Source organism: Macrosteles quadrilineatus, unplaced genomic scaffold (genome assembly GCF_028750875.1).
Source record: "Macrosteles quadrilineatus isolate MER2022 unplaced genomic scaffold, UCM_ALF_1.0 Scaffold_9__3_contigs__length_116548681, whole genome shotgun sequence".
Classification (NCBI taxonomy): domain Eukaryota; kingdom Metazoa; phylum Arthropoda; class Insecta; order Hemiptera; family Cicadellidae; genus Macrosteles; species Macrosteles quadrilineatus.
In genome coordinates, this window is record NW_026542602.1 from 43,798,224 (window position 1) to 43,812,727 (window position 14,504).

Below are 14,504 nucleotides of genomic sequence, written 5' to 3' on the forward strand. Positions count from 1 at the left end.
TTGTTTGAATGAATGTATAGGTTTATACATTTGTACAGAATTTCACGAAAATCCTTTAAGTTTAACTCCGAGTACATCAAAACAAAAATATAAATCGGTCTGTGTATCTGTCAAGCTTATTTTGCTATTGCCAAGTTAGCGCTGAAAATTACTAAGTTCTATTGCATATCTTACAGTGCTTCAGTAATTTATTGCTTTTATAATTTAAAACAAAATATTTAAACTACTTTCTATTATACTAAACATGTGTTTTGTCATAAAGGAGCCTTAAAACACGGAACATCACTCTTTTCTAATTTTTAAGTTTACCGGTACAGTATCCGGTATAATTTAATACAGACAACTTTGTTTTCAATCAGTCCGGATCTTGAAGGTTTACTACATGGAAAAAACTGTAGTAAAGTATACAAAAAAGTGTTTATTCTTTCCCTTAAAATGCGATAGTAATGCAATATTGTAACAAAAAATATACACAGTCATAAAGTATGATATTTTTAACTCAATGATGTTTTATTTTTGGCAGAAATAAAGAAATGAGCCCAGCTGACACAAGAATTACTGCCATACCGTAAAACAGCTGTTCACATTGTCTGAAACATCAGAATATTTCGTTACTCTTGGAAACAGAATTGAATTATTTTATAAGGCATTAAGTTTAGTATTTTGGTGTAATAGCTATTTACATTACAAGTGTAGTGAGAGCGTTTTTACATCACGCAGGTGAATGTTGTGCAACGAGCGGAAGCGAGTTGCATAATTCTCCTAAGTGATGTAAACAAGCTCTTGCGTAACGTGTAACGTACACGATTTTCCTGATCCGACAATATACAGGAGGTTACGAACAATCTATCTATATATTAATAGGCAAGCATGATTCTTTAAAACCTTTTTTCTCAGCTCGTGTGAATCGTAGGGAAAATCTACGCATACCGTTGGAAAGCTATTTTCCTGTAGGTGTGCAGAATCCCTTTATAAATTTAAATAGGCTCAAAGATAAGCACAAAAAATGAGTTTAAAAATTTGAAAAAATTAACATGGATCTTATGCGTTGCTATGCTGGTTACGAAATAACAACGAAATATAAACAGAAAATCAAAACAAATGGAGGAAACTCCAATCACATGTTTTATTTACAGTGTGGGGTGAAAATAGATAAGTGAGTACATTACATATTTTTGGTCGAGTTTCGACCACTGGACGACCTCTCGTATTTTTCATTATCCATTTCACTCATCTTCTAACAGTAACGTTCATTTACAAACAAAAGCTAGGTTAGGAAAATTCTTCAAAGCATAACAATAACATTCAAGCGCACAGCTTATTTCTAGCGTTGAACGTCGTTGGCTCCATAGAGGTTTAAGTTAAATAATAGGTTTAAGTTATTTTTTAAGTTAAGCACTCAATGTTATTTAAATGGGTTTCATTACCTCACCGAGTGAGTTTTTCAACTTTACATCACTCGTGAAGTAAAGAAGTTGTATACATCACGCTTGGGATAGGGAAGTTTAACATGGCGGGTTAGGTAAAATATTTTATACTGCAAGTGAGTAGACTATTGTAAAATAAGCAGCTTTGTCGGGGTACGCTTCAGTGAGCTGTTATGATAGCATTTTTCAGCATTTATTTGACAGAATGGGTTTGACGTTTTGGTTATAATTAATACCAAAACAATTCAGCTTATAAATAAATAGTTTTATTTTGTTAAAATAGTTAGCATATTAGTTGCGAAATGACAATGAATAAAATTAGTTAATACCAAAATACGTTCTATACAAACTACGATGATGTCTGGAGCCCAAACATAAACTGTTTCCAGTTGATCCATAAATATGAAAACCCTAGAGTGATTATTTTTATGATCAGGTTTTGTACTAATTTTTAAAATAACTATTAAAATAACACATTCTTCTGTTCATCGCATATCTAGCTAGATATCTGAGTGGATATAGTGCTTACCTAGTAATCATGGTTGCCCGTTCGTTATTGAGAAAAGCCAGTAGCTTTAAGAGTTCAATACTAGACCCACTGCCTTGATCATTGGGTCCTTGATCATTTCTTTTACATGGTCCTGGCTTTAGAACCAGGCGATCTAAGTCAGTACAACTCTCATTCATTCATTCATTCAACACCCATCCTTTACTCAACGCGAAGTGCAGAGGAGCGTTTAAAATTTGGGCGCTGCATTTCTAGGAAAACATTACCAACAAATTGCCAAAAAAAACACAAGAAAAGAGCAAACTCCGGACTCCAAACACCCAGATTAAGGTATCAAAGTAAGAGAGTCCATAGAAATGCATCAGTATGCAGACCTGTCTATCATAGCGCCGAAGACGATGTTGCCGATGACAGATCCGATGCGGCCGAGAGTGACGGTGAAAGACATGGCTGTCCCTCGTGTCGTGATGGGGAAGATCTCCACGACGATACAGAATAACACAGCTTCCGCCAGATTGGTCATTGACTTGAGGGTGCTCAGCATCGCCACAGTCTAGACAAACAGTAGTGGTTACACACGGCCACCTTTAACTCCAGACCGCAGTCTGGTAGAACTGGCAACGTCGCAAGTAGTGCTGTTTAGTGCCAGACGTCCCATAAGCTAACATGGCAGACAGGTAACACCCTCTCGTTTAATCGTGTGTTATTCATATTGTTGAACAGCACTGCTGACTGTGTTGCCCCTTCGAACGCCGCGGCCTGGAGTTAGAGGTGGCCGTGAGTTGCATGAACCCCATATAAAGTACTCCATTCTGGTGTGATATGCAAGAAACGTTCTCAACTAATATATATCTTGCATATTACATGGGAGCATAGCATTAACAGAAACCTAATTTGAGTTGGTTAACTGTTCAGTACTCGATTAAGAATGGCTACCGGTAATAGAAAACGACCTGGATGCAGCTGAAACTCTATAATATCCCCAAAAAGAATTTACTCCCACACACGGTATCAACGATCGAACTAAAATTCCCATTTTTAAAGACTATAAGCCAAGCAATTTCCTCTCTAACTCTAAACCCCTCCACAAAACACTTTCCCTTACTAAATCCCCGCAAAAGGGCCTAACCAAGATGGTGTAGCTAGTACTCACCCAACACACTTTTAGGAACCCTGCCCCGGCCGACTGAACCCTTTCCCTTCCTCAGGAGGTCTATTTATTGAACTAGACAGATCCTGAGTGAAAATCCCTCGGTGTTTAAACACCTTCCCAGCTTGCCTAACCTACCCTATATTTGCAAGCTTTCTAACAAAGTAACCATTAAAAGTGTTACAGATATTGGAGTTAACAATTTCAGCTTCAAATTCTAAACCAAATATAAAATATACAATAAGAGTAAGTAACCAATATTACACTAACTTACAAACCCCTTGGTCATGTATTTTCCCTGGCGTTCATAGCCACTCCCATTTTGCTAAGGGTATATGAATACGCATGTATACCCAACAAGAATGGTTGAAAATTATACCTAACATGTTCTGCAGCCTGTTGGTTTAGAACTACCCAATTAACGGTTCTCTTATGACAAGTTTTGTTTGCGAAGTAGACTGATGGGTTTAATAAATGACCGAGTAGTCTAAGGTGTTGCTCTTTAGCCAGAAAGCGGCAGATTAAGGTTTCAAATCTGGTATTGTTTAGGTCTGGTGTGCAGGTCATTAGTTCTGCGACAGAGCCGTGTGGAAGACATAACATATTAGAAAACAACTTTCAAAGTGAAACGATATTAAATCAATTCTATTACAAACATGACTTACCATTGGCGTGGAATTGACATGAGCAAGAGCAACAGCGGGAACGGCTGAACACAACATTATGCCGAACATTAGCACCTTCTTGGGTACATAGGGCATGATCGCTAGCAGTGCAAAGGTGGTCGGTAGACAAGCTAAACATGTGATGATGGTATGCACAAAGGTGCTGATAGGAATCTTGTGGTCTTTCGGCTTGTCATCCAGCATCATCTTTGACACCTGTCAAACAGAGATTAATTTGTTAATCAAGGGAGCATCCAGACGACAATGGATTGCAAAAAAATAATTGTGAAAGAAAAAACAATTATCGGTAGTACAAGATGGGGGAAGGAGTTGAAAATGGACAAGTCTGTACAATGACTTGGCTCAAGTAAAAAATTTCAGATCCTGAAACGTTATGAAAATTAACAAATAAATAAAAGGTTAAAATACCTGATTGTCGCCTTGTAGTCCAAAGTTTTGTGCTAGTGGTATGTACATTTCGGCACGAGCACCATCATCGGATCCGTATAAGAACTATTAACTAAACTTCCCTGAAGAGGTGGGTAAAAAAATTCACAACACAAAATACACATGAACACCGGTCGACCGTTAATTAACATAGTTTTTATCTTTTGCTACGCGAGCACGGGCAGGATATGGAGGCGCGCCAGACGTTAGTTGAGACTCGACTGTTTTTTGTGTTGTGAACTTTTTACGCACCTCTTCAGGGAAGTTTAGTTAAGTTCATATACAGATCCGACGATGGCGCTCGCGCCGAAATATACACAATCCACTAGGACAATACTTTGGACCACTAGGCAATCGGGTATTTTAACCTTTTATTTATTTGTCAATCAATTGGTCCGGAAACACCACAAAAAATATGAAGTTATGAAATTTGTTGTTGTTGTTAGTATAAGCAGTGGGAAAAACTTCACAAAAAATTAACTCTAAACGAAGGTAAGCTTATTTTTGAATCAGCTTGATATAAATAATCTTAACAATAGTAGCCTATTTTGTAGAAAATCGACCACCAAAAAGTGTAATGGGCTCTCTCTCCTAAAGCCATACGATAATTGAACAACTCGAAATTAAGGCTTACATACCTCACATAAAGTCGGATGACGGCCTGGGTGTTCTTGGTAATATTTCTCTTCCCTGTTCAAAAGCTCAGGGACCCAAAGCATCATTGTGTAGTACACGGAAATGAGACAAAAGTCTATGTAGCATGTAAGCAGAATGTTGACACAAGATCTACCACTAAACAATGCCTTGTGCTGTTTTATTATGGCCACCAAAGTTTCTTTGACTGCTTTCAAACACGACCTTTTACCTTTACTTCCATATTGATAAGAATCGGCTTCGGGATGCGTGTCTAAAACCTTAATAGGGAATTCATCAGATGTTTTTCTATGGTTCACCGCGTACATTTTTGCAAGCACTTTTCTCGTCTTTTCAAGTTTTCCTTGAAGCAGCAGAAACCTCGGGCTCTCCGGCATGATGAGCATCATCATCGCTGCACACAGTGTCGGGATTCCACACACGAACACGAACAATCTCCACGAGTTGTACTCAACAAACTCGTCTTTCGATCCTATCGTAAAGTCCAAAGGGAGAATCGCAAACCCGATGAGGGGAAGTGAGATGATCCCCATGGTCCAGGAAATCTCCAGCCTGGAAAGGTATCTGTCACGATGGTCGTGGTCTAGAAACTCCCCCATGTAGCAAAATACGATACTGGTAGCCCCTATGATTCCGAACCCGTTGAACATCCTGACGATATAGAACACACTATATGCTTGGCAAAAACTTGAAACGAAAGAAGCCATTGCGTCTATCAATAACGCCCAGAAGAGTACAAATCTTCTTCCTCTGCTGTCTGCAAAGTTTCCCCAGACGTAAGATCCAATCACCATCCCCCAAAGTGGTGCCGTGTTAAGGACACCCTTGTCGACAGAGTTCAAGTTAAAGTCATACTGTGCTGCAGGAAGAACGAACGATAGAGTCGTGGTGCTCAAAGAACAACAAGCGTAGATGAGACCGCAGATTCCAGCCAACTTCCACTGGAAGAAGCCGTGGCCTGTGCACAAGATGGCGGTCTCTAAATCGATGGGTTCTTCTTCCTCCTCTCTCCTCTTTAGAACTAGCTGAGTTCTTGTTCTGGTAGAGGTGATGCTCACTGTATCCTCGTCTACCATCCCTCCTGGCACCAACGCCCCGTGAGGTCCCGCGAACACATGGTTCAGCGTGAGAGTTTTGGTCCACAGTTCGTTAGAGTCATTTGACAGCACTGATGAGTGATTGTCCCTTGTACCAGAAGTCCTCTGGGCTTCCTCATCCTGAGTTTGCCGGTTTTTACTTCGTTTCTCTTCGTTTTTCTTTTGTGATTCTTGACCCTTGTCAGGCATGTTTACAAGGTTAATGCACTTCCATCTACTCTTATACACTCGAAGAATACAAGTATGATATAGGCTAACGTAGCACTTTCAAGATAGGCCTACACTACTTTTCTGAAGAATTGAAAAATGAACTGGAATAATGTAGATTGAAATCTATAGAATATGTTTTGATTAGATGTTTTGTAAAACATAATGTTTTAAAAATCATCAGCTGAGAATATATAAGTTTATTGATTGGTAGACAACTTTAATTAATTGCGTTGATTGTGGATTAAAACAAAATATGTACTTCAACATCTAGTTTAATGACCAACACCCAACACTGAAATTTGTTTGTTTGATATATACATGTGTATGTATATGAATGGTTCTTATAAACTCCCCTAACCCCTACTATCATAATCCTTGATTCTACAGTCCAAAGAATTTTATAGAGTATGCTCTATTTTATTTTTCCTATGCTATCATATGTTCTACAGTTAAAAACAAGTTTTCCATTAAGATTGGCGCAGCAGAATAAAAGAAATTCGGCATAGAGTTAAAGAGGTAATATTTTTTTTATAAATAAGTCTTAAAAAAAAAAAAATGGCAATGTAACTTCCACTTTCGAGTATATTAAATATTAGTAAACAATAACTAAATCAATCAAATAAAAACATCCCAATACAATTATGTTCAAGAAATAAAACCCATTCGTAATTGACATAGTATCTTTGACTAATGATCCTGAACTACTATTTAAGGCAATGACAATGTCTATAGTATATAGACAGCGATGCACGAAACGCGTAAACTGTTCAGGGCTGACGTCAAAACTAAGTACCTACTTCGGCAGTGAAATCGGTTAGGTGCCTACCAAACAAAACATGACAAAGTGGTTGCTAGTAGAAAATATTGATATGAGAAAAATCCACAGTAGGTATAAAGAACTATCTCTATTCCATACGAAAGCTATGCTATGGACAGTACTTTTTAGTATTTATAGTCAATTGTCGTAACCTAACGTTACGCTAGAAAAGTGGACGATATAGCAAGAGAACCACTTACGTTCGTTGGTGGACATAGAAGAAGGAGCCGTGACGAATCATCCCACTTCAGGGCTCAGTGCACAGTGCAGCCACCCCGCAAAACATAATAACTCTTCCGTTACTAATAATTATGACTGTTCATATATGAAACTATAATGACTTCTACTACACTCGTCTTCCCCATAAAAAAAAGTCAATATCATAAATTCAAAATTAACTCAACTTTCAAAATAAAATAAATTCACTTTCAATAAAATGCAACCAAAATTTCTTCTTCCCATTATTCATTAATAATTTTACAAGTCCAGCCTGTGAGGCTTTCGCACAGTCCGTGCAGACTTCCTCAGCGAGGGTGGTGGGCTGCACTGTGCTAGCGGCGACGCAGGAGTTGGCTGAGGCTGGGCTTGCCCTAGGCTCTCCCTGGGACTGGTAGTAGGCCTAGGTACAGGTGACATCATCATGGGACTAGTTGGTCGATCCTCCGGCGGGGGTGAATTCTTGGGTACTTGGGGTGATACAACGGGATCCTTGGGTGATACAAAAATCTCCTCCTCTTCTGCATACCGAGCTCTCAAGTGATCCGCATGACAAAATCGGGGTTTTCCACCAATAACACTCACCAGATAGGTGACCGGACTTCTCTTTAGAATTATTTTGCCAGGAACCCAAGATATCTTTTCATTTCGGACAGTTTTGACATAGACTGCCTGACCTTCTGAGAAAAATCTGCTTCTTCCCCTAAGCCTATCAGCTACATCTTTTTGTTCCCTGTGTTTTTGATCAATGGATGACTGGAGATTGGGTTTTAACATAACCAACTGAGTACGAGGCTTCCAAGACAGGAACATTTCTGCAGGGGTTAAACCAGTAACTGTATTTGGAGTGTTGCGGTACGCAAACAAGAAATTATCTAATTTCATTTGAAGAGTGGTACGCTGAGAACGCTGATGTTCCTCAATCACTTGACGCAAAAGGTTTTTCTTGACCTCCTGAACACTTCTCTCCGCAGATCCATTTGAAGCCGCATGATACGGGGGAGTTAATGTGAACTTCACATTGTTGTTATGCAAAAAGGTTTTGAACTCTTGACTAGTAAAAGATCTTCCGTTGTCCGACACCAGTTCGACAGGCAATCCATACGATGAAAACAAGGTACGGAGTTTCTCAATAACCTTGGAAGAATTCATGGAACTCATGATAAATACCTCTAACCATTTAGAGTATGTGTCAATCAAAACTAAAAGTTGCTGTCTCGACTCTGGATCCTCCGCAAAGTCAATGTGTATCCTCTGCCATCGGGTTGATGTTGTAGGCCATTGCTGCAACGGTACTTTAGGTATCGAATTCCTAGTTAACTGACACGCAGAACAAGAGGCCACCACGTCTTCAATCGACTTCTCCATGCCTGGCCACCAGACATAACTTCTCGCCAGCATCTTCATGCGTGTAACTCCCGGGTGTTGATCATGCAACATTTGAAGCACAGATGAATACAGTTTCTTTGGAATCACTACACGAGAACCCCACAGCAAACAACCTTGTTCCAAGGACAACTCGTCCTTCTTCCTTAGAAAAATAGCTAGTTCCGGCTCAACCGAGCTCGTCCAGCCGTACATCACAAAATCTCGGACCTTCGAAAGAATCGGATCCTTATCCGTCATTTTACCTATATGCAAGGCAGTAATAGGTGCAATGTCCTTGACAACACAGAAATTGTTCATCACTTCTGTACACATATCTACATGTGAAACAAAATTAGCATCCAGCTCTATAGGTTCCGCTTCTGCTAAGGGTAACCTAGACAACGCATCAGCGTGAGGGACATCCACTCCCTTCCGGTACCTAACCTCCAAATCATATGCTGATAGAATCAAGGCCCATCTCTGCAGCCTAGCTGCCGCCATACTAGGAACACCCTTTTTAGAGCCAAAAATAGCCGTCAACGGCTGATGATCAGTCTGTAGAATACAGTGTCTTCCATATATATACTTATGAAACTTTTTGACTCCAAAGATCAAAGCCAGGGCCTCCCGATGTAACTGAGAATAATTCCATTCACTGGAACTTAGCGTTTTCGATGCGAAGGCAATTGGCCTTTCCTGACCATCGATAAGATGAGATAGAACAGCAGCCACCCCTCTGGGACTCGCATCACACGTCAGAACTATGGGCTTTTTAACATCATAGTGAACTAACAAACTTGAGTCCAACACCCATGATTTACTCTCCTGAAAAGTCTTAGAACACACCTCCGACCACACCCATGGATGATCCTTATGTAATAAGTCATAAAAACAGCTTATTCTAGCAGACAGGTTAGGTATAAATGCATGATAATAATTTATTAGACCAATATAGGCTCGTAACTCTTCCTTAGTACTAGGCTCAGGCGCTTTACGCAGCGCAGTTAACAAACTTTCTTGTGGACGGAGACCATCTCGAGTAATCACATGTCCTAAATACTCGATTGAAGATTGCAAAAACTTACACTTTTGTTGGTTTACTCGAACACCAAACTCATCAAGGCGTTGCAGCACCTGCGCCAGACGGGCAAGCCCCTCTTCCTTAGAGCGAGCCGCTACTAAGACGTCATCTAAGTACGCCACCGTTCCTGGAAGACCTGTTAAAATTTGGTCGATGGCTGACTGAAAAATTGCAGGAGCTGAAGACAAACCATATGGTAGCCTTTTTAAACGATACAGACCCTTATGGGTAGCTAGGGTCAACGGATGTTGCGATTCATCCGCTACCGCCAATTGCTGATACGCATTTGAAAGATCAAGGCAGCTAAAAACTGAGCAACCGCCTAGAGTTGCAAAAATATCTTGAGCCTGAGGAAGCGGATAATGTTCCATTTCAATACACTGATTAAGAGTAATCTTATAATCGGCACAAAGCCTAACACCATTAGGCTTAGGGACAACCACAAGTGGAGTGCTCCACTGTGAATTAGTAACTCTGTACGCAACATCCTCTTGAACCATGCGGTCCAACTCACTCTCAACTTTCTCCCTTAACGCAAAAGGCACTGGTCTCGCCTTACAAAACTTAGGGACTGTCCCCTCCTTTAAGACAATATGAGCCTTAACACCCTTAATTTCGCCCGTTCCAGGCTGAAAAACTGACTTAAATTTACTCTTCAATTTAGCAATGTCCAAATCAGAACTGTGATCCACAGTGGCTTTACATGAAAACACATTTTGCCAATCTAACCTCAACTGGCCTAACCAGTTTCGCCCCAACAGAATCGGCTGACTCTTACTTTCTAAACTAACTACTGTCAAAGGCAAACTCGCCTGCTGATTATTATATTTAACATTGACATTCACTTGTCCCAGAACAGGTACATCATGACCTGAATAAGTAGTAAGTTTCACATTTGCTGGCCTAAGTTTGAGGTTAGAAAATTTTTCATAAAATATCTCAGAAGGACATATAGTCAAGGCACTGCCTGTATCTAGAATCATTTCTAAAAATACATCATTAGCCACTAGGCCTACCTTATAGCCGTTGTCTGATCCTGATTTAAGGTTGTACAGACCTATCTCTGCCATTGGAACTTCTAGGCCTAGGCCTACCTCTTCCTCCACTTGATGGACCCCCATCCTAGGTGTCGACTTTTTACCATGGAAACTAGAAGATTTCTTGGCTTTACACACTTTCTTGAGATGACCTACTCTCTGACAACCGTGACACTTGTAACTGGCGAACGCACACGCACTAGGCCAATGACCAGCAGAACCACACCTCCAACAAGAGTTTCTAGAATTTTGATTTTCACTACTCCTATGCATGAAAGTTTTAGGCCTATTTTGACTTTTCACATTGATTTTCGCAATGTCCCCACGAGGTTGCACAAATAGGCTTGACTGCGATTCGGCCTGTTCCAGCCTAAGCGCTGACGCATAAGCTTCGTCAAAGTCCAATTCCTCCGACAACAATTTCTGCCGGATAGTTTCATTAGAAATGCCGGAAATCACTTTGTCCCTCAAAGCGTCTTTCAAAAAGGTACCAAATTTGCACGAACTAGCCAAATGTTTTATTGAAACCACAAACTCCGCTATGCTTTCGCCCGGCTTTTGCACACGAGAGTAGAATACATATCGCTCCGCCACAACCAACTTCTTGGGCGCATAATGTAATTTCAACAACGCTGCAAGTTCATCATAGGTCTTAGAATCTACCTCTACCGGTGATAATAAATCGGATAGGACCGATAAAACCCTGGGACCAATAACTGTAATTAAAACCGACACCTCGTTCTCCTTCTTGACATTGTTCGCTTTGAAAAAATGTTTCAGGCGCAACAAATAGGGCACAATGTCCTCCTCACTTGGATTAAATTCAGAAATCCTGCCAACACTAATACTCGCCATTTTTAATCATCTCAACTATAATACGCACTAAAACAACAACTGTTATCGCGTACTACCCTAACTATGATAAAAAGGTTTATTACCGACTGCGCCAAAATGTCGTAACCTAACGTTACGCTAGAAAAGTGGACGATATAGCAAGAGAACCACTTACGTTCGTTGGTGGACATAGAAGAAGGAGCCGTGACGAATCATCCCACTTCAGGGCTCAGTGCACAGTGCAGCCACCCCGCAAAACATAATAACTCTTCCGTTACTAATAATTATGACTGTTCATATATGAAACTATAATGACTTCTACTACATCAATGATTGGCTCATAAAGTACAGCAACTCAACATGACAATCCATTAGTGGTCAATAACCATCTGCAATGGTCGTATACAATATAAATCCTCGGTAATGTAGTGTTTATAATGACCAGACCGCTCTCAGCTGGTTTATATTCCTCAACACGACAATCCATTAGTGGCCAATAACCATCTGCAATGGTCGTATACGACATTAATCCTTGGTAATGTAGTGTTTATAATGGCCAGACTGCTCTCAGCTGGTTTAAATTCCTCCCACGACAATCCATTAGTGGCCAATAACCATCTTCAATGGTCGTATACGACATTAATCCTTGGTAATGTAGTTTTTATAATGGCCAGACTGCTCTCAGCTGGTTTAAATTCCTCCCACGACAATCCATTAGTGGCCAATAACCATATTCAATGGTCGTATACGACATTAATCCTTGGTTATGTAGTGTTTATAATGGCCAGACCGCTCTCAGCTGGTTTATATTCCTCCCACGACAATCCATTAGTGGCCAATAACCATCTACAATGGTCGTATACTACATTAATCCTTGGTAATGTAGTGTTTATAATGGCCAGACCGCTCTCAGCTGGTTTATATTCCTCCCACGACAATCCATTAGTGGCCAATAACCATCTACAATGGTCGTATACTACATTAATCCTTGGTTATGTAGTGTTTATAATGGCCAGACCGCTCTCAGCTGGTTTATATTCCTCCCACGCCTCAGAACCTGACTAGAATACGAATCTGAGCTCTTGAATATTAGCTAAACCTCCTTCATTGGATTATTAAATACTTCGGCGTGTCTCTACAAAGTGGTGTTGAATATATCGTCGTATAAAATAAAGTTTATCCATATTTGGAAATAGGTTGGTCAAATGGCGTATAAATTAAACAATCTATACCTAAAACAATAAGTGGTTTTTCCGGGACGTCCCTTTTTCACCCTTCGTAACAGATTTTTACAATCGAGGTGTCATTTTAGGCTTATAATCTAACGGTGGGGCGAATCGTAATTAGACAGGTAATTTACTTGCATTTGATGTATTTAAAAGTGAATTTCCAAGATCCAGTGATGCTGACCAACAGGTCTTACAGCCAGATTGTTAAAAAGCAGCTTTTGAAAATTGATTTAAAATCAAGCTTCTATTATTGATTATTGTAACCTGGTTGTTGACGTTAAATCACTCCTTTTGGCATAGTTTGCTATTGACAAATAATTAATTGGTTTTAAATTAGTATTTTTTCATTTATTAACTCAATGTTTATTATCACTATACCGTCTTTTTTATTTAGGGGACGAATTTGCTAAGAATTATAATTTTAGTTCCATCTATATCAATTATTTAAGACGGGGATGCCACCTAGTTACGTATTTTAATCCAAATAAGAGTGAAGGATGAGTGTAGGATTTTAAGATTGGAAAGTAAGATACAAGGGTTTGTATCTTAAGGGGTATAATATTATAATCTTGTAAGGGGTCTTAAGCAAACATAAACATTGAAAGATAAAAGGGTAATGCACTGTTCGTTGTGCTTCGACAAGAGTTTCCTATTACACTAATAACCTCTATTAAAATGCGCAACTTTTAGCGCATTTATTTATATTTGAAGGAAATCGTCGAGTCCGTCATCGAGATCTTTGTGCAAGCATGGATAGATGGAACTAAAATTATGATTCTTAGCAAATTCGTCCCCTAAATAAAAATACGGTATAGTAAGAAACTCATTTGTCAACAAAGGTGAATTACACAGGTAGAAGAAGGAGTTCTGAACACTAGATTAGGAAACTTTAATGATTAGAACAATGGCAAGTGGGTAAAACCGAGGATGCGGTGTCGTGGAGAGTTTCGCGATAGTTAATCTATTTCAACAAGTTCCAACTATTTTACCTGTGAAATTAGATTAATTAATTGAGTGCATACCGGCTGGTACTTCAACATTTCAATCCATTTAAATCGTAAAAACCTCTATGTATTCTATTTAAAAACGATTAATTAAGTTTTTAATGCATTTAAATCGTAAAACACCCTCAGTTGTGTCCCATTAAAACATATTATCAAGTAAAACCATATAAACAAATCATTGAATTTAAGGGCAATATCTTATTAAAATTACATACTACAGTAAATTCACAATTTATGTACATCATTTTTAACTGATGCTTTAATATTTGATTAAATGAGTGTAAAATCTCACATTCATATGTGTGATCAAACTGATTATTTTAAAACTATAACGATTTTCTCTCTAATTAAGGCTGATTTTTTTGCTTACTTTCTTAGTATACGTTAAACTGTTTGAATGCAACAATGTATACGTTAACGATCGTCAATCCTCTGAAATCAATCAAAGAATGAACCACAAAATTAAAAAAAATGTTCACTAAAACATTTAACAAACATCCAACAGATATAAACGTGTCGAAACGTGTCGAAGCAAACACATTCTTAACTACCCAAATAAAAAAATAAACACTAACTTAATAATAAATCACAAGTAATTGTAAGCTACCAAAAAAACACATGATAATCAACGCTTCATGATAACCAGTAACAAGATGTATTTTGTATAGTAATGAGAGACAAGTAGCAACGATCACTCTAGTTCACCTCAGCTCAGCCATCTTCACTCAACGCTCAACGGCTGTCAGTTTGTTGAACGTGG

The 14,504-nt window shown here is 39.1% G+C and overlaps 2 protein-coding genes across 2 annotated transcripts; both read right to left on the reverse strand.

Moving 5' to 3' along the window:
• Nucleotides 1-481: 481 nt before the first annotated feature.
• On the reverse strand, nucleotides 482-6,217 carry LOC129002633 (synaptic vesicle glycoprotein 2B-like). Its single transcript, XM_054430583.1, has 4 exons — nucleotides 4,836-6,217; nucleotides 3,751-3,966; nucleotides 2,310-2,488; nucleotides 482-590 (listed from the first exon to the last, which is right to left on the reverse strand). Exons 1-4 carry the CDS (start codon nucleotides 6,135-6,137, stop codon nucleotides 500-502), a joined length of 1,788 nt encoding a protein of 595 aa, XP_054286558.1. The 5' UTR covers nucleotides 6,138-6,217; the 3' UTR covers nucleotides 482-499.
• Nucleotides 6,218-7,452: 1,235 nt separating this feature from the next.
• LOC129003362 (uncharacterized protein K02A2.6-like) lies at nucleotides 7,453-11,532 on the reverse strand. The gene has a single exon (XM_054431653.1). It carries the CDS (start codon nucleotides 11,530-11,532, stop codon nucleotides 7,453-7,455), a length of 4,080 nt encoding a protein of 1,359 aa, XP_054287628.1.
• Nucleotides 11,533-14,504: the final 2,972 nt, after the last annotated feature.